Source organism: Thunnus thynnus, chromosome 4 (genome assembly GCF_963924715.1).
Source record: "Thunnus thynnus chromosome 4, fThuThy2.1, whole genome shotgun sequence".
NCBI lineage: Eukaryota > Metazoa > Chordata > Actinopteri > Scombriformes > Scombridae > Thunnus > Thunnus thynnus.
Window position 1 is genome coordinate 22116282 of NC_089520.1, and position 20348 is coordinate 22136629.

At 39.7% G+C, this 20348-nt stretch overlaps 2 protein-coding genes across 2 annotated transcripts; both read right to left on the bottom strand.

Moving 5' to 3' along the window:
• Positions 1–9880: 9880 nt before the first annotated feature.
• On the bottom strand, positions 9881–17025 carry si:dkey-28n18.9 (sorting nexin-5). Its single transcript, XM_067587569.1, has 14 exons — positions 16772–17025; positions 16493–16603; positions 16117–16224; positions 15009–15069; positions 14720–14844; positions 13228–13311; positions 13067–13141; positions 12922–12952; positions 12620–12707; positions 12460–12499; positions 12283–12369; positions 11992–12081; positions 11734–11799; positions 9881–11634 (listed from the first exon to the last, which is right to left on the bottom strand). Exons 1-14 carry the CDS (start codon positions 16775–16777, stop codon positions 11497–11499), a joined length of 1110 nt encoding a protein of 369 aa, XP_067443670.1. The 5' UTR covers positions 16778–17025; the 3' UTR covers positions 9881–11496.
• A 233-nt stretch (positions 17026–17258) lies between these two features.
• LOC137182268 (dnaJ homolog subfamily B member 9-like) lies at positions 17259–18912 on the bottom strand. The gene is made up of 2 exons (XM_067588593.1): positions 18274–18912; positions 17259–17735 (listed from the first exon to the last, which is right to left on the bottom strand). The coding sequence occupies exons 1-2, from the start codon at positions 18509–18511 to the stop codon at positions 17443–17445; spliced, it is 531 nt and encodes a 176-aa protein (XP_067444694.1). The 5' UTR covers positions 18512–18912; the 3' UTR covers positions 17259–17442.
• Between the last annotated feature and the right edge of the window lie 1436 nt (positions 18913–20348).

Here is a 20348-nt window from a genome sequence, read left to right on the forward strand (position 1 = left end):
TAGCTCAATCATTAGATCAATATGAAATTTTGACCCCCGACCCTAACCCATAACTTCCATCAATTCATCTGCCATTTGACTAGCATGCCTCATTAAGCTCTGGAGTTAGTTTAATCAGTTTAATGACAATGAAACCATTAAGGAAAATGCATGTGCTTGTTTTGCATGTAATTTATCATCCCAACAAACATCGTGAAATTATGTCATTAGTTTGTCAGGGTAGAAGCATTCATTACATTTTGTTTACCACAGCTTCAAGTGTATCAGTACAATAACAAGAACTTATTAACAACTGAGGCAGTATGTAGACAAATCAATGGAAGGTTACAGTACCAGAGTGAACCACAAAATACACCTACACTTAGAGATGAAAACATTTGGCTTTTAGCTTACAAAGACTATACGGCAGAGGTCAACTGACCAACAACTTCATATGCTATGCTCGTATCATTACACAACATGTAGGAAAAGACACACACACCCCGAGGTGGTACTGTACTGTATAAACTGAAAAGAGCTACGGACCTGCCTGTCAATCATGTGGTTGCTCCGTGATGATTGATTGGTTCCACTCGGTGCCCCCACACCATCAGTCAGGGGGAGGAGAAACTGCCTTCATCAATATTAATTTTTCTCTCATCTATATGCATATCCTCATTCATATTCATCATCGGTTACACACAGCAGATTAGGGAGCTTTGTGTGCATTTCTGTGGATCATCATTTGAGATGACGAGGTGGGGGAGTGCACTAAACTTACACTCCTCAACAGAAACTGCAGAGAAAATTCTTTTATGAGTAATTTGCACAGGTTTATGCACATAATTTACACATAAAATGATAGTTTTTTTTGTTTTGACATTGTTTCATTATGCTGTTGGTATAGTGACAAGAGTCCACAACCATGCTTGCAGGTCTTTGAGGCTGTGCTTAGGCACTGCAGCTACATGCTAACATCAACATGCTAACATGCTTACAGTGACAACGCTAACAAGCTAATGTTGAGCAGGCATAAAATTTGCCATCATCATTATCTTAGTTTTGCTTGTTATTTTGTGTGTAATGATATGTATTTTGCTAATTGGCACTAAATACAAGGTGCAGCTGAGTCTGATGGGAATGTTTTTTAGGTTTTTGGTCGTACTGGACAAATTAACATTTTGACCTGGTGGCATGGTGGTGCAGTGGTCAGCACTGTTAGCAAGAGGGCTCTGGGTTCAAACCCATGGGCCGGCTGGGGCCCTTCTGTGTGGAGTTTGCATGATCTCTCTGGGTACTCTGGCTTCCTCCTACAGACCACAAACATATAATTTAGGTTAGCTGGTGACTAAATTACCTGTAGGCGTGAATGTGAGGGTGTATGGTTGTTTGTGTCTATACTATATGTTAGCCCTGTGATTGATTGATGACCTGTCCAGAGTGTACCCCGCCTCTCACCAAATTCCCTCTTTTTGTTACTATCCTATCCACTGCAGCTCCACATGGAAACCCTGTCCAAGGGAATGCAAAGAGGGAATTTTATGTTTAAAAGACAGTAACTTTGATGTTTGATTTGACTAATTCCCCATCACTTACATTGTACATTTGAAGGGGATCTTTTAATCTCTCACCAGGTACCCACAATACAAAGGTTGCTGTTCTTCAACAATTTTGGTTACAGTCATAACCCTGGTCTCATTTAAGAGGTAACTCTTTAAATTTTACAACCATAAAGTCAGAATAAGTATACATGATCCTGAAAATAGTACCACCAAGGCTAAAGTGTCCCACAGGTCCAACAGGGTTGTTTAACAGGTTAAGTTTAACAGGCCAGTATTATCAGGATGAATGATTATGTTGAGCGAAACCTGGGTATCTGACTATTGTTTTAAGACAAACTTGAAAAATTGTGAATTCAAACCTATCCTTTAAGGGGTCACCAAAGTTATAACAGTTCATCATGAGAGGAACATGCATGTGTGTATCAAATTTCATGGCAATCCACCCAAAATCACAAATGTGAACCTCATGGTGGCACTAGAGGAAAAATCAAGGACTCACTATAGTCATTAGGATTTATCACCTGGGAACCATGAATTTCTGTACAAAATAGAGATATTTCAGTCTGGACCAAAGTGGTGGACTGACAGACCACCTTTTCCACTCTAGCAACATGGAAAGAAATATAATATTTAGTGATTATTTTCATTTTCTCGTTCAAATGCCTCCCTGATCTTTCCATAAACATAAAAAGGCCAGATAATGTCACTTACTTACCATTTGTGAACACGTCAATACAGCACTTTGTCACAGTAAACACCCATCATCATTTACTGTGGGTGTTACAATAATATATCCAATAAGTAATTCAAGCCTGACTCATGTAGAACTGGTGTTGTTGTATTCCCCAGTGCTCTGTACCTCCAACTCTCTTTGCGGAGGAAGGGTTAATCCCCGCACAGAGAAAGCCCATTCAGACAAGACTGGACACACTCTCCCTCATCATTCATTATCACTCCCAGAGAATAATTCACTCAGCTGTCTGACTTTGATTAATAACACTGCAGCCACGTAGAAAGAAAGATCTGGATTCTTTAAAGATTGTCCAATTAATTTCCTTTTTTTTTCAGAAAACTGTGTGCGTGTATGTTTATTCTTAGTTGTTCTCTAGTTATACTCCATTCTTCTCACTTTCCTTCGCCTCCATTTGCCTCCTCCTTCCAAACCAGCTTTCCTCTAATTTCCCCTCATTTCTTCCACCTGTACTGTTCATTTTCCCCCAACCAGCCTCTAATTGGCTGCTTCACACTATATGAGAAAGGCAAAGATAGAGCATGCTGTTGTACACCCACACACACACACACACATCAACAGACACGTGTGATGGCGGGGAGAAAACAGGAATGCGGCTGGTAGGGCTTGTTAAAAATGTACCATCATCACTTGACTTTGTTCCCTCTCTCCTCATGCTATGATAACACTCTCTATAATGATTTACCATGTGCCATACTAAATGACACATTTTGATCCATTGAGAGATTTTTTTAGATAAATTTACATGAAATTCCCTTTCCTGTTATAAGCATATAGCTTCCGTGTGGCTTTACTTGTGGGTGTATGTAAGAATATTTAGATGTCAGAGTTTTCGTTTTCCAGACAATATACCTAATGAGATAACTCAGTAGGTCTTGTATCTTCTCCTTTGTCTCAGCACCTCTTTTCTGTAGATGCACTGTAATTGCTGTAATCAGCAGAATATTTATCGTGTACCAGTTACAAAGCCCTCTGTCTGTACTCGGCGAGGAGACAGAAAGAAGAATCACTGCTCAGGCAGAAGGTGAGAGAAGCAGCAGAATCTCCAGATGCCAGGACATGTACAGGACACAGCGCAGTGAACAGGCTCTTCCTCAGAGACTTTAGTACACCTAACGTCCAGCCTCAGCTACTGTATTGTCCTACTCTGAAGCATAAATACTGCCCCAACCTTCATGACGAAAGTCAGCCTGTTATAAAATATCACAGCGCAAAATCTAACATCTCATTAAGTTAACCATATTTCCCCAGTCTTTGCTCCCCAGCATTGGCTTTCTATTCATAAAATGCTGCTCCCAATGTATAAAATGGTCGATTGTCTTCCTCTGTCATATTTAACAACCCTTATAACCCCCTACTTTCCCTTCACACCCTTTAAAATCTCAGTAGGAAGGTCTCTTTGTTTCCAAGAAAAAATTCTCAGGATATAGAGCCCTTTTCTGTCATGCTCCTTTTTCTTTGACATAAACACCCAGCTCCTGTCAAGAAAGCTAGCCCCCTTGTGATTTTCAAATCCCAACTTAAAACCTATTTATTTATGCTCACTGTGTTAGGAGTGTGCATAGCTTTCTAAATTCGATAGGATTAAGCAGTCTCTACAGTGCAGTTCAGGTTGACTCAGGCATAGCTCGGCTTACTGTGGCCTTAGGGAATCATCTCAGCAATAGTTTAGTGGATGGGCTGCAGAGTTCAGTCAGGTTTCAGTGTAATAGCTGTGAATTGCCATTAATTGCCATGGCTCTTGCCAACACATTTTCTCCTCCTCCTGAGGTAAGCCACACCTTCCCCTCCCTGTCATGAATGTCAGGGCCTTGTGAATGCCACCGTCTGCTGTGCGCTCTATCACTGGTCTCCTGTGTACCCTGCTGGTTCATCCTCCTCCAACATGTTTTGCAAAATTTCTCAAAATGTCTCTGCTCCCAGGATTCAGTGATGCTCTTCTCTCTTTGACTGTCCCCCAACACTCTGCTCAACTCTAAACCTACATTGTAAAACATTTTAAGCTGGTTCAACCTAGAAATGTAAGTTCCCCTGCTGCCTTAAAAGTATTAGTCAATTAGAGTTAACTGAACTTCAGTTAAATTAACAGTCATACTAAGGGATGTCAAAGTAAGATTTGCTTTATATCTACATTTTGTCAATTTAAAGAATCATTTGACACAAAGAACTTCAAGCAGTAGCTCCTCCTATTGGAGCCACTTCACACCAGGGTCACTTCAGCGACAACATGTGAGACGGCTCTCAGTGATGTGACAGAATGCAAAGTGTTCTTTGGTAGAGACTGAATTCAATACTAACCTTAATCTTGGTTTGCATTGTTTTCATTATTATAAAAAGAAAAACCATGTCTTATTTCAACATGTATTAAAGAGACACAGCAAGTTTCTATCATGTATTATTTCTTTTAAGTACAAAAAAGAAGGGTGTCTGGAGAGTTTTTACTCTATGCATGCTAATATGCCAATCATGATTTTTTAGAAACTTGATTTAATGAGTTGAGCGAACTCTCAGCAGTGCATTCATTCAACTCATCATTTCAAGTCAAAAGACTTCAAGTCAGGTGAAGTCAGGTCTGAAATTGTCTGAAAATGAAAATTAGAAATATTCAGATGAATTAACTTAAATTTAATTTTTGAAAATGTGCATATTTACATTTATGACAAAAGATAAGTTGATTCCACTAAATTCCTGTATGATGTTTTACAGTGTACTTGCCCGCCCTTGAACTCTGAACCATGTAACTATTTTTCATAAATGCCTTGGAAACATTACAGATCACTTTAGACTCTTCTTATATCTAAATGTGACTCTGTACTTACCTTTTTTTTCATTTAACTTTTTTCTTTTATCCTTCCCTTTGCACCCCCAGCTGTCAAAGGAGGAAGCATTTCTCCATGAATTTCTCCTCAGTTTCTTCAATTCTTTTCCTTTTTTCCTCAGGTGTGATGCTTTTTGTTGTTTTTCCTTACTAGAAAAACAACAAGCCTTGGCTAAAATGGGAACTGCTGTCAATATGCCCCTTTGAAATCCCACTTGGACATTGTGTAGAATATTGAATCAAATTAACTTGATTTTACTCTAATGAGCAGGTGTCCTCCATTAATATGGCAGACAGTATGCGTAGAAGCAATCAGAGACTGAAGTACAGAGACAGCTGCTGACTCTTCTCTGGTCCACTCCATGATACTTTAAAAAGCTCTGTACCATCTCTATGGAAAACACTAGTTATTTTATTATGGCTATCATACAAAAATGTACAAAAGTTGCCAACATTCTCTGTGGGCAATTCATACTGTAGGTCTATGCTGCAAAAGACAAAATAAAAAGTTGTACATATGGTACCCTGACCAAGAAAGTCATTATTACAATACAACCTTTTTCATTCATTCTTTTGCTTTTCTAACTCATGCTTAACTGAAAACAAGTAAGAATGGGTCAGACAATGTTTTTATTGGTGCAGGTGAATATACTCCCATCCTTCTCACACTTGCATGCTGACATTTTTCCAAGATACTATAGTACATAGCTTCAGATGCATATGGGATGACACTGCTAGTGAATGTTTAGTGGGTATGTAAAGCCTAGCTGAATTCATTACAGGTAGTTATAAAACATGTCATTCATCTTCTAAAACACATACCCATAATCATCTTAAATAAAATTACATTGTATTGTATATTTTATTGTGTAAATAGACTATTAGCCTACTGAGCAGTTAATGTGAGATAAAACAATACTATTAAAATGATCAAAGCTATGTTGTTCAACAAGATTGCACCTGAGAGGTGGAACTGTAGCTCTGATTATAGTGTAAAAACACACATATATTTAACTTTGCTCATAATATTTGAAAGCACTCAAATAAGAAAATGATAAACTTGAAATTAAATGAAATTCTCTTTCTGTCTTTGCATTGGTTTCTCTTCAGCCAAATTATTCATTTCTGCAGTCACACAATAATAACACTGAAAAACAATTCCTTTCAAGATCCACTCTCATATACTCTCATTATGCCAAAAACAATGTACAACAATTTCACGTCATCCTCTGAGAGAGAGAGAGGAAATTGTTACTGCTTGCTCAGCTTGTTTTGCATTGTTGCATCTTTTTTTTCAGTTTGCTTAGTTTGCCCAGCAGCAGGAAGGATCTGATTAAAAACACAATCATCATGACGGCAGGGCCCATGCCTTCTAATCAAACCATAATGGGAGTTTAGCATGCATTATCTCTGACTGGGATTTAATGAGACTTTAGCATGCATTATCTCAAAGTGAAATTTAATAGCAGTATCCAGGAGGCATTTGCGATCCCATCTGTATCTCTTTGCCAAGGCTGAGTCAGAGGCACGAACAGCAGGAAAAGTGAGGCGAGACTCATCTTGAGTTCAAGAGTGGACTTGGATACATCCCTGCAACAGATGTTCAACCTCTGCTTGCTGTCGGGCCTGGGCTGACTTTCCATCTGATTGCTTTGCCCTTGTATATTTGTTTGGAACATCAAGGTGGCGCAGTGAGTAGAAAACCTGTACTTCAGTAGTAGGCCCTGGTTTGAGCACCTTTGGCAGCAAGCATCACCCACCCTGCTGAGGTGTCCTTGAACAAAACTGTGAATCCTGCACAGCTCCAGGGGCGCAGTAAGACAGGAAAAAATTAGATTATTTTTTCCGGTGATGAATAAATTTTCATAGAAAACTCTTCAATTGAAGCTCTAACATAAAATATTCCATAAAACCAAATCAAGCAAGCTGAAAATATTTCCTTTTTCTCTGCAGAGTAGCAAAGCTGATACAAACCTCTCTTAGGCATATCATGAGACCATCCTTTCTAGTTCAAATCTGAATAATTAAAGATCAGAGCTTCTAAGATCTCACTGATCTTCCAAAACATATAGACCTTTCTTTACAGTCGTGAAAAACCAGGATTCAAAATCTTTCAGTTCTGCCATGTTGTAATGGACACGCAATTATGCAATACTACTGTTATAGTAATCACATGTCATCCCACGCAGCACACAATGTGCTTTAGGACACATTGTTGTTGTTGATAGACTGAAAAAGGCCACATGTTGAAGACATGTGACAAAATGACCTCTGGAGTGGAGAGCTGAGCCCTGCTACTCTGGACAAAGCTGTGGTGGAAAAATTGATGAATAATTGATTTTACTCTAATGGGTGCATTTGTATTCGTGTGTGTGTAAGCATGCACTCTAAATCATGTACTTGTTGATACTCACTGAACTTTAACTTTTGAGTGACAAAACATTATCACCATTTTTTAAACTGTCTTGTGTTCCCTTTCAAATATAATTGGACCTTGGCCTTTTATTTGAAAAGTAAAATGAATCATCATGTTGTTAAATCAGTGGATGGATTCTCCCCTCCACATGTCTCCTGCTGTTTTCCATGTTACAGTAGATTCAGAGAACACTGTTGTGCATTGAGAATGGCAGGGAAGTCATCACCTCAGCATGTCAGCCTGTCCATAGGTTCGTTGCTGACATTATTCCTGCAAACCTAATTAACAATATCATACCATCATCCGCAATCCCTTGAACGCATGACAAGCAGCCGGGGAAGGGAGTGTGAAAGTATTAATATTTATGGCTCCATTCAGCAGTGAGCAGAGAAATGGACCAAATTAGCAAGTCTAATGCTTTGCAATGCTGTAATCCACTTCAAGGGGAGAAAATTGATACCGCATCCGCTATCCAAATCATCGGTGGAGTGCCACCATCAGGATTGATTTTAGGGTTGAGAGGTTCAATTTTGTAGTATTTACCTAACCGCACTGAACACTCAGAATGGGATGCGCCTTATGAAGCTGTATAACCTACAGATGGTTAAAGTATCTGCATTATGGCATTCCTTGCTTTCTCTCCCTTTTCTCCTGTCTCATTCTCCATCCTACAAACTTTTAATGAGTCATAATCTGTGTTTGGCAGTGATTAGATTTAATGAGGTGCCAACAACCTTGGGTTGACACAACTCAGCTGCACGCTCGCTAATTTGTGATAGGGCAGAGCCGAGCCTTGGACCTTATGACAGAAGCACCATACAAGTGAATACAGGATTAAGGCTCTCAAAGTTAGTTTTTCTTTTTTGCATTTGAAGCCCCGTGTAACTGGCAGGGATGTCAAGTCTTGATTGGAAAGTTGGAAAAGGAGAGACTTTCATATTGGCATACTGTAGTCAAATTTTGTTCTTGCAACTTCCCAGGAGCCAGAGCTTCTAAAAGATATCAAAGATGGCTGTGAAGATGGAGAAGAGCAATGTGGACCTCTGAAGGGGAGAATCCAGGGACCAGTCAGGAAAAGACAAGACAGAATTTCTGATTTATTACAGACATCATTGAGCAAATTAACAGATTTGTCTAAATATCAAATGTATGTTTGAATCTATGTTACACTGAATTCTAACTTGTTAGCCATCAGTCATTTTCATTTCAGTGATCAAAAAAAGATGCACCGTCCTGTTTTGTGATCAGATGTTTCAGTTCAAGTATGAACAGAAAGAATAATACAGAATGAAACCAGGCAGATGAATTATCAATAAATCAATCAATAAATATTTATCTGCCCTTACACAAGGAGCCCCAATAAAATATCTTATTGAAATTGTTGTCAAGATAAAAGACACCCTCTTTAATTCTTGTATGCTTTTGTTATCAGGAATTCATTCATCAATTTATTACAGTGACTTATAAATCACCCAGTGTGAATTTATGACTGAAGACACCAAAGAATGAACAAGGAACAATAAAACTCCTCCTGTGTAAACACTGATTAAAAACTGCTAATCAAGTGTGTCTCTGTATTTTATATCTCCTAGCAGGATGTCATACTCATCAAACTGGTGTAGTGTGGCTTTGTTATTGAGATGGCTGAGTCATAAGGCCTTGTCACACTGTGTATTCAGACAAGCTATTGCCTTCACTTTGCACTTGACAAGCCGGTCTTTGTCAGGCCATAGGGCGGTGTGCTGAGTGCTGCCTTTCCACCAGTAATGAGCTACTTTAGCAAATCAGCTCTAAGTGCATATTTTCAATGGGATGCACACACACACACACACGCACACACATACACACACACAGTGTTGCCATGATCTCCACGTCCTTGATCTGGGTCATGCTCTCAGCAGTTGAGAAGGGCTCTCATTAGTGTGTGTGTGTTTGTGTGTATGTGTGTGTGTGTGTGTGTGTGTGCACCCACCATGTGTGCTAGTTAGATACTGCAGCACCAGAAATGCGGCTCCCCTGTTGTGAAATTCATCTGGTATAATGCAGTGACAAGCAGGAGGGATTGAGGCATCACAGCTTTCAATAATAACAGAAAGAAAAATGTTGTAATATGTAGAATCCTGTCAAAAATATATGGAGTTATCTATTTGTACTGCCTACGGTAGGTATTGTATAATGCACATCCAACACATGTCACAGGCTTGTATCTAAAGAGTGTTTTTCTCAGGTTGAGAGAAGCTTTCAGATAAAGAAGTAAAATCACTTAATCATTAAAATGGTCCATAAACTTATATTTAACTTTTTACTGTGCCTCATTAAAACCAATACACCACAAAAATGAAGTGCTAAACCTGCATGGTGAAATTGTTGGGTTTAATGACCAATAAATGTGTGAATATATAATATATAATATAAGGAAAATGAATGTCTTTTTGTTACTATCTCAATAACATAAAATGGAGTATAACAACAGACTAGACAGGAATTTCAGTGACTAGCAGGGGATCTGATATAAACATAAATGTTGCTTTTCCAATAAATTAGAAGATATATGCAGGTTACAATAGCAGGGTGTGAAAAAAGCTCAACCTGCTGAGGTACAGTTTACATTTTCTCATGGGACTAAGACAAAGCAAGTTCCTACAACAGCTGTCTTTGCTTTATTTTAAACAGGTCAAGCCAATAACATTAACATGCACGTATGGACTATTGCTTTTTGGAGCACCTATTAATTTTCCTGAACGTTTACATGAGTAGGACTGCTTAAAAAACAGCCATACTGCGTAGTTAAATATGCAAATTAAAGAAATAAAATACATGTATTTGTTATTTCTGTGCATTGTGGGATCCTATGTGGGGCTGAGGAAGAGCAGTAGTTGTCAGGCTGGAGGATACTGATGCAGAAATGATATCTTGTTACACTATCAGGGAAATATATAACCCAGGGGTAGGACAAAGTGCCAAGAGTAGATAGATTTTCATTCTAACCAAAGACTAGACCAAGCTCATTAAGTCATCCTCTGGCTACAGTTGTGCTAACCAGTGAAATCTGATATATACATAACAGTGTTTGGGGTGGATTGAAAACATACTCTTAGCACCCCGTGGCATGATTGCCCTTTATCTACTCCTTCATTGTCAAATGAGCCAAGCCTCCTCTCCACCCTCTCTTCTTATGAGACCAGTCATCTATCTCTCTCTGACTCATTTCCTCAAATGGGAACCACTCCTCCTTATTCACCCAACGAAGAGATTACAGGCCGGAACAGATGAGATGAAGCACGCAGAAGTGTTGAGATATGGACCTACTGTCCATAGCAGACAGAGAAGGTGAGAATGACATTGTGCTTATGTGCAGAAATTTTTTAGCTAAGTATGTCATATTTTTAGGACTTCCAGAGAATGATGATGAAATTAAAACAATCGTAAGAGAGATCACTGACAGATATTTACAAAGCCACAATAGTTTCAAAAGCCAGACAAAAATCGAGCACAAGGTGTCCTTGCTGCCATGTCCTTGCAGGAGCACTCAAACCAACTGATTAATGATCCCAGAGTAAGAAACACACACAAAGGCAAGCAGGTACTTTGGGAATCAATTCATCATACTTCATTTTGTGCGACCCCAACTGATGTAGTGGCTAGAGAGCAGAGCAGCACAAAACACTCAGCACAAATGTTTGAGGATAGTACAGTACACATAGACACTCAACTCAATGGTGTTACCAGGTTACAAGTCAACTGCAAAGATATCAAAACCATCATTTCCACAGGGGCTTTAGGGCAATGAGAAAGATTAACAGAAGCTGTGTGTGAGTGTGTATGTTTGTGTCCTTCTCACTTATTCCATTTGCAATCGAATAAGTGAGAAGCTACAGCAAGCACACAAGGGGAGGGACATGTTTGGGTGACCCCATTCTATGTTAAGACATACTGGATATGCTTCATTAAGAGGGTCCTAGAAGGGTCACTAGGCCATCCCTCTGAAGGCCTGTAGGTGCTGGTTGAACAAGTCAGCACTCTCCCTGGCTGTATGAAGCTGTTTTTCACACCACTGAACCAGAGCCTGCTGCAACATCTCCACACGTGCACCTTGGAACCGTGCAATCTGGAGGAAACACACATCACATTTATTTTATTACATACAGTATATGCATGTCAACAAATAGGATGCATATTAACATTTGAGCTGATGAAGCTGTTTTACCTCCTGTTTAGCCACTTCACAGATGTGCTCAAACTCTGTCTCTGCTGCTTTCCTCACCTCCTCCAACTGATGAATATGGAAAGCATGTCATAATTATTATATAATTTGTCTTCATCAAAATAAATGTAATATACCTTCTCATAAGCTTTCTCCTTTGATTCTGGTCTGACTGCCACTACTGATTCATTTCAGCAGAACATTACTGACACCTGCTGGTCAAAAGAAAACATGTACATCTGTGTGTTCTTGGACACTCACAGCAGCCTTCTTAACAGGTTTAGCCTTCTCTGCGTTCCTTCTGGACGTCTCTAACTCCACTAGTTTACAGGTTCTTCTGAAAAGCATTTCCTGCATTGGACATAATTAGCACACAGTCAGAAAAAAGATACAGGAACATTAATAAAAGGTTTGAGTGTGACATGTCAAACATTGAAAGAAACCTGCGAGTAAAGATACAGTACCAAAGTGTGTCCAAACCTTTGACTAGTAACGTAGATGTACATATATAAAACAAACATAACATGAGATTAGAACTACAAAAACACACACCTTCTCTGCCTCCTGGTAGCGTGACTCCAGGTCTAAGCCAAGTCCAAGAGTGCTCACATTGTTCTCAGCAACACTTGTCATGTTTTTCTGCCCACACACAAAAACACAGTTTATCTGCCAACACAATGGTGCATTGGGATGTAATTCTATTTCTGTGGAAAAGGACAAAAAACTTACCTTCATAGACTCAAAGACTTCTGATAATTTCACACAAATCCTATAAGAAGAAAGTGAACATTTTTACTATACTAATTTACTGTATTAAGTTATTGTAACCTCTATGCAATGTTCATCATTAACTGTTTTTGGCCTGAGACCAATTCTATTATTGTCTCACTTAGAGAAAGCCTGTTTGTCAGGATCCTCCCCTGGTTCCACACAGAGACGCAGAGCAGCTGAGAAGTGCCCACAGGCCACTGCTATTTCTGCAAACACACAGAACACACTAACACCAGAGAAGGGGTAGATAGCATTTGAGTTGTAATGTGGATGAACACTAATAAACATAATTAACTCTTGAAACTTGACACACATAAATCCCAGATAACACTATTGAATTACAAATGACGAGCACTTCTCATCTATCCTCCCAGGTTTTGAGTGAGAGTGTACTTTCAGCAAGTGCAGCAGTTTTCTTACTTTGCTCAGTTTGTACCACATCCAGGAATCTCTGCAGGAAAAATGAGTGTGAGAAAATAAGTTCAAAAATAAAACAGGACTGTGTGACTGGTTGCATTAGAGAAGAAAAGAGGGAGGGAGACAAAAAAACAGACGAATGACTCACCTCAGCTGCATTCTTGGTAAAGCCAGTTAGAACAAGGTTATGATCACGTTCAGTTTGAAAGAACTCATCCACATCCTGCGGAAACATTACATCCATTAAAACCAAACAACAGAGGTGTTCAGAGGCTGTAAACTCTGTATGTATGAATCCTGGCTGTGTACCTTATGGCCTTCTTTTCTCATCTCTTCCACAGCTTGAGTCAGCCGGTTGAAAATGTTTTTCCTTGCTCTCTGTCTGCCTGGAGGCTACACACAAAGACACAAATAAAATTTCATATTTCTCTAAAAATCTTGTTATTAATTGCTACCATTTTGTTATTAATTGGAGTCTTTATGACAGACACAATTGTCTAGGCATTAGAAAGCTATGGACTTTTCACGCCAGATATAAAGTGCCTGGGTACATTAGTTTCAGAATTAATGCGCTCTTCTTGGAAGACGTTTTTGGCCCTTGCCAGTACAAGATCTCCTAATGCTCGATATACAGCATTCCATATTGAATGAGACTCAGCCAGACAGGAAAGTACTTATTGTACCATTATCAGGACCTGAAACACGTCCAAAACTGACACAGACTCTGATTTATATACATTGAAGAGGCAGTATCATTCAGTGAATGTGTGTGTTTGTGCGTTGTTAAAATGATGCATAGCTTAGTATAGACAGGCTTTATTTGTATAGTCTACTCTCTGTATGATTATGTCACTCTGTCTCCTATCAACAATGTGTAAAACTGATATATTTTGCCTGTCCCACATGCAACACCAGAAAAATATTCCCTTGTTACATGCTATAGTCTATCAACACTTATAAAATCTGAGGTTTTATGGAAACAGTTGGAAAATGTTTATTTGGCTATGGCATCAAGACTGTAAGATCCTGTTTCATCTCCTTGATGTTATTTGTAGGCGCAACCAGCTGGATGACAGCTTGTAATCTTGTTTATTCTGTGGACCTCAATTCCCCACCTCCAATGGTCCCTTTTGAAAATTTCAAGGCACTCGTTTTGTGACACTTCACCAGCAGGTGTACTGTTCTACCTTTCCATGCATTTATCTACAGACACAAGTGCTTCTATAGTTGCGTCCCTATGCAGGAAATCTTCCTCAAAGTCCATATTCTAAGACTGAAAACAGGCCCATTTAAAAGGCTCCTCCAAATGTGGTCATGATTGTGCCTGAAATTTGCATTTTGCCTGAATTTTGAAAACACAAACAGTGTTTCCTTCGTGGCCCTCAGAATCACAAAATCTATTGCATTTCTGTCACTTGCAAAGTTTTGTGTTTGGGCGGGCTTGTCAACTCATAAAGTCAGGAAATAGAACCACATTGTATTTTCCAGAAGTTTGTGTTTAGGTTGTCTCATTAGTTTTGGTCTCTGGGTGGTGGGCATAAACTTGCTATAATACTAGAGAGAATCCTCTGCAGACCATCTCATTTGAGGAGAAGTGCAGGTTTAGTCCACTGGCCTTAACTCCTCCATATATTTGGATACTAACATACTTGGCACATATGTCGACACTATATCAGTGAAAGTTTAACCATTTATTATCTCTCTCATAAAAAGGTATCGTGTTGCAACCTTTTGGTAACATAAAATTCTTCCTTGTTACTAGGGGTAATCTAAATGAAGCTATTTACTTGTATCCACTTACGTCTGAGCTGGTGAGGAAGATCTCCACAGCTTTATTTTTGCTGAGTATGCTGTGTGCAGCAACCTGTTGGAGGAAAGTTTGTAGTGCTGTACAGTACGGTTGCCACTCTCCCAGACCAAGGAAACCTGCAGGAAAACCATCATTTTGATCATAACACTACATATCAAACTCAACACTGCACAACAGAGCAGACACTGCAACGGAGAATGTGATAGTTGGTTGATTTGACTTTTAAATCTGAATTCAATTTTAATTGTTTTTTATGAAGGTGGTCTTCAGATGTACTTACTGAGCTGTTTCATAACCTTTACAGATGCATTCACCTGAGCCTTTGCAGGAAGAGGAGGAAACTTGGGGGAGAGGGAAAAGAGTACAATCTTATTATGGCCCATATAGTTGTTCAAAACAATATGAAGATATCTTCTATCAATTTTCCTAAAACAAAACCTCTTTTATAAGTGGCACCTAAAAAAGAACACATTTAATGGTGCCTTAAACGCATTATGTTGAGTTGAGAATGTCATGTGCTTGTAAGATAGCATGTCATGTGCTTGTGTAATACATAAAACACAACGCCCCTACACACACACTGCCATGTCACTGTCTAGGAAGTAGTGTACAAAAACTATTTCCTGATAGGATACGGTTGCATTTTCTTGAAAAACATCTAAGCAGACAAAAACTTCCACTTTATTTTCTGTAGTATTGAAACAGCTGACAAAAAGACAACACTAAAATCAGCTTCCTGATCAAAAAGGAAATGGGGATGTAAGGAACAGAGGGGAAATGAAGAAGCATTTTAAAAGAAACAAATATAGAATGGATAGAAGTAGCATATTTTTTCTAAGTCAGTGTATGAATTAAATATGGCAGTTTGTGGTTTTCTCAGTTTCAACAATGCAAGCATCATTTCATGTTATCGCTTGTAGTTTGTAAAGTCTGCAGTTTTGCTCAAATCCTGAGCACAACATTTTCAGCACTGGTGAAATTACAGTAGGCAGTTAGAAAAACAGCTGACATGAACTTCCTTATTCTCTCTAATAAAAATGTCTAGACCACTCAAATGGTTGTGGCCTTCATTGGATATTGAGGTTACTCCCCCTTCCATTTTTTCTCCAACTTTTATTGTTTCCTTATATTGTTACCATTGTGTTTGTGTTTTGTTGTTATATGAAAAACTCAATGAATAATTAATCACAAAAAAAACAACAGATTACAGCATCCACCCTTCCAAAAGGAAGTTGTCAACTGTTCCACAGAATCCACAAGATTTTGGTTTGTAATGTCAATGAGTGAGCAAGGATACCTCTGAACGCTTGACCCATTATTGTCAGGTAAGTGTGTTCAGGTTTATAAGACACAGAAGAAATTGAAAGCAGATGAAATAAAGTACTGACTATGATTCCCTGTATCCCGGGCACATCCTCCTGGGAGAACAGGTGCTGCTGTAGCCATTCAAAATCATCATAGGTCCGGTCCACATGGTACTCCCCTGTCCCAGACAGCTAGCACAGGCAACAGAGACAAGGCAGCTAGATTATATGAAATCCAAGGAGTCTGATTCTGCTATGTCACACCTGAAGGAAATTTATTTCTAATGTTTGCAGTGCTTCCAGAAAATAACCACAATTGGTTTATATATAAATAACACTTGCATGTTGTTTTACATGCTGGTGTTTTTTCTGATGGTCTATGGTCGTAATGCTCTGCAAAGGTGAAGCCGAAGACACATTTTTGCCACAGTGGACAATAAAGATGTTGCTCTTTTCTCACCTTTTGAGAAACAATTAGGAAGGTAAGCGTGTCCCCGTCTTTCAGCACCTCTGTAACCTTGATGTTATCACCATGCACACTCAGAGTAGATGCCACTTCTTTAACCTCTTCCTGACATAAAAAAGCATGGCTATCAATATTATCAGTCAGCTGCAGGTACATTCATACTGGTATGCAAATGAATTTCAAGGGAAGAAAAAACTTCACTTAGCCTTAGCACAAAGGGCTGTCACATGACACTCAGATGTTGTCAAAAAGAACATTTTCAGGCGCACTTACCATCATTGTCAAGCTTGTGAGTTAATGATTCCAGTCTGTCTTTTCTCTGCTTTGTAAAATGCTTAAATCTCCCTTTATCGTGATAAAACTGCATAAAGCTGTAAAGATCTTTTGTCTTATGTTGGCTTTAGTGTGCTCACACTGCAATTGCTGAGAAGGCACAGGATATCCTCTGGGTCAAAGTGCACACTGGTCCTATGAGAAATGGAGTAAAACAGTACCAAATCTAAAGTGCTGGCGCAGGGAAAATGGGGAGTATATGGTGTGTTAGTCAGTAACTCAGGCCCTTTGACACACCCACACAGGAAAGGGGCCTAACGGCCCCTAACGGTCCAATCAGTTCCCTGGCTGTGAACCTTACAACCTCACAAACCTGTCAACAACCATTGAACTTAAAAGTTATCCAACAAAAGAGGAAGAATTCACCATCTCCCAAAGGGCTATTTAGCTGAATTTCTACATACTGAATACAATACAAGATACTGAGTAAACAATTTAGTATGGAGATTTTATTATCAATCAGAGACAATACATTAAAACATTACAAACATACTGGATAGAGGAAATGACATACAGGGTATCTCATACGTACACACACACACACACACACACACACACACACACACACACACCAAAACCAAGAAGTGCTCTTTTTTAGTCTAGTAGTAGTATTATTCCTCATTTTCATCCCCATCCACAAAATTAAAGTGGTAGCCATGCCCCTCAAAACTGTAATGTTTGAATGGATTCTCCTCATCCTCCCAGTCCTGATTAAAGCTCCAATGGAAGTGTGATTCCTCCCCAAAGAGGCTGTCGAAGTCCTGGAACAGGTCAGAAAAACTGAAGTGGAAGCTTGTATCATGTCCTTCCTCAGGGACAACAGAGCCCTCATTTTTTAGGAAAGCCTCATGGCCCAAACTGTCATAAAGCCTCCTGTTATCCTTGTTGGAGAGCACCTTGTAGGCTAGGGGAGGAGACAGCAGAGTTTAGTTGAGATAAAACAACAATAACAAGCACTCACAACTGTCAGGTTGTTAGGTACACCCTTTTATACAGTCTATGGGTACACCTAAATAAACTAATGCAGTCTAATACAACAGCGCTGCGATAAAACCCACCTTCATGAAGGGTATAACGTTCAGTCTTTGTATAAAGGGAGGTGTTGATTTAACTTTATGGACCTATTACAGGCTGTAGTTTGTAGTGCTGTTAAAATGGTATTGCATTACTGTTCCACTCCATTTAGCTAAAGGAGGATAGCCAAGACACCTCTTAATGCAATACAATTAAAAAACACCTCAAACTACAACTTCCAACGTTAACATAGGTTTAACCAACACCTCTCTAACATATGTTCAACAAAACCTAAACATTATAACCTTCATGAAAGTATGATGTATTGCAGAGCTTTTGTATTAGATTGCACCAGTTTTAGCTGGGTATACCTATTAAAAAGGCACGTAAATATAGCCCATTAAGAGGATGTAGAAATCATCTGTTACCTTCAGTAATCTCCCTGAAAGTCTTCTCTGCATCGACGCTCTTGTTCTTATCAGGGTGGTACTTTATGGCCAGTTTGCGGAAAGCCTTTTTTATCTGGCTGTCAGTTGCCGTTGGCTCGACATTGAGGGTCTTATAGTAATTGCTGCTTGTCTCTGAGGCAGCACGCAGAGCTTCTGATAAGCAGAGGACCAGGACCACGCAGGTTCGCATCCTGTGGAAAACACCTTGCACTGCCATGCTGCACGAGTTCAGATGAGGAACTTACACACGACAGTTTATCTCGAAGCGCAGTTATCTCGCGATTTGAGCGCTCATTTTCATGTGTACATAGAGCTACTACACGTAAGCAGTAGACACAACCAACAGGTTTCTGCTTCTCTAACCCAAAGCCCACAGACTTACACTTAGGTTTACTTACACAACTGACAACTTTTAGACTAAGAGATGTCACACCTTTTTTCAGCCAAGTTATGCACAAAACGTCGTGGTAGAAGTAGATTAAATTAAATGTGACACCTCCATAGTTGTTCTCACTAACTTAGATCGCTTTGTTTTACAGGCAGGGCTGCCAATGGACCCTGTAAATCCACTTTTAAACCGTGTATTCTTTAGCAAAACAAAGTGGAAAGACATTTCAATGCCTTTCACCATTCTCACCACTGGAGGGCATAAAAACACTGGAGAGGAAGAGAGTTGTCTTCTTGCATTGTGGTGGATGGAAGAAAGGGGTTTGGATTATTTGTGCATTGCTTCATTATCTGCCTTGATGGCATTTTGGAGGACATTTTGGGGGGGGGGGGGGGGGGGGGGGGGGGGGGGGGGTTCTTATGATGGCTTTTAAGATGAAGAGGCAGGGATGTAGTGTGGGGTTTTCTATGGGTGCCAGCACATGTTGGGGTTGAGCTGCAATGTTGAGGTGCATAGGGTAGCCAGTGTAAGTTTAGACAGGGATAGTGTACATGTGCAGGTACCATTTGGCAGGATGGAGTGCTGCATCATCATCATCATCATCATCATCATCATCATCATCATCATCATCATCAACATCATCATCATCATCAGTGGCACCAAGAGTGGGATGCAGACAGCAGTGGGAGAAAGCTATACAACAAACCAACCATCAGTTAAACCTAGCAATAGACTGAACATGCCTTGGAAATATGAGATCAAATTTACAAGGTTAAGGCTGGGACACTGTGTAAATAGCAAGTGGCTTGATGCTGGTGGGCAAGCACAGAGATGACAAATGTGAATACTGTGGAATCCTGGAGTCTGTACAACATGTCTTAGTACATTGCCCGCTCTATTCTGGGTAAAGGAGTGTTTTATTCGTGGAACTAGGCAAACTGGGAATTGAAATTTTTTTCCTTAGAGCACTGCTGGGTGACGGGGTGTCTCAAAAAAGAGCGCTAGGGAAGTAGTACACTTCCTCAAAACCATAGATCTATATTGCAAGATACAGATGGGTGACAAATTAAAGGAAACACTAACATTAAGTGTCTTAGTAAGGTTCTGCCAGAACAGTTTCAATGTGCCTTGGCATTGATTCTACATCTCTGAACTCTTCTGGAGAGATGAACACCATTCTTCCAAAAGATATTCACTCATTTGATGTTTGGATGATGGTGGTGGAGAGCGCTGTCTAACACGCTGTTCCAAAATCTCCCATAGTTGCTCAATTGGGTTGAGATCTGGTGACTGTGAAGGTCATAGCATATGATTCACATCATTTTCATACTCATTGAACCATTCAGTGACCCCTCGTGCCCTATGGATGGGGTCATTGTCATCGTGGAAGAGACCACTCCCATCAGAATAGAAATGTTTCATCATAGGATAAAGGTGATCACTCAGAACAACTTTGTATTGATTTGCAGTGACCCTTCCCTCTAAGGGGACAAGCGGACTCAAACAGTGTCAGCAAAATGCCCCCACAGCATAACAGAGTCACCAGATCCCCTCACTGTAGGGGTCAAGCATTCAGACCTGTACAGGTTTTTCCTTTAATTCGCCATCCACTGTAGGTCTAAGAGGGCAAAAGTTGCAATGACGTTACTACACCAGTGAGAGGCAG

What these genes read in the sequence shown, in the direction of transcription:
- si:dkey-28n18.9 (XM_067587569.1), bottom strand. An exon ending in TGAGAAAAGAAGGCCATAAG is followed by an intron (nt 13,142 to 13,227) that starts GTACACAGCCAG and finishes ATGTTTCCGCAG; the next exon opens with GATGTGGATGAGTTCTTTCA. An exon ending in GCTACCAGGAGGCAGAGAAG is followed by an intron (nt 12,082 to 12,282) that starts GTGTGTGTTTTT and finishes TGTCCAATGCAG; the next exon opens with GAAATGCTTTTCAGAAGAAC.
- LOC137182268 (XM_067588593.1), bottom strand. Translation starts at nt 18,511, where the DNA reads ATGGCAGTGCAAGGTGTTTTCCACAGGATGCGAACCTGCGTGGTCCTG. An exon ending in TTTCAGGGAGATTACTGAAG is followed by an intron (nt 17,736 to 18,273) that starts GTAACAGATGAT and finishes CTCCTCCCCTAG; the next exon opens with CCTACAAGGTGCTCTCCAAC.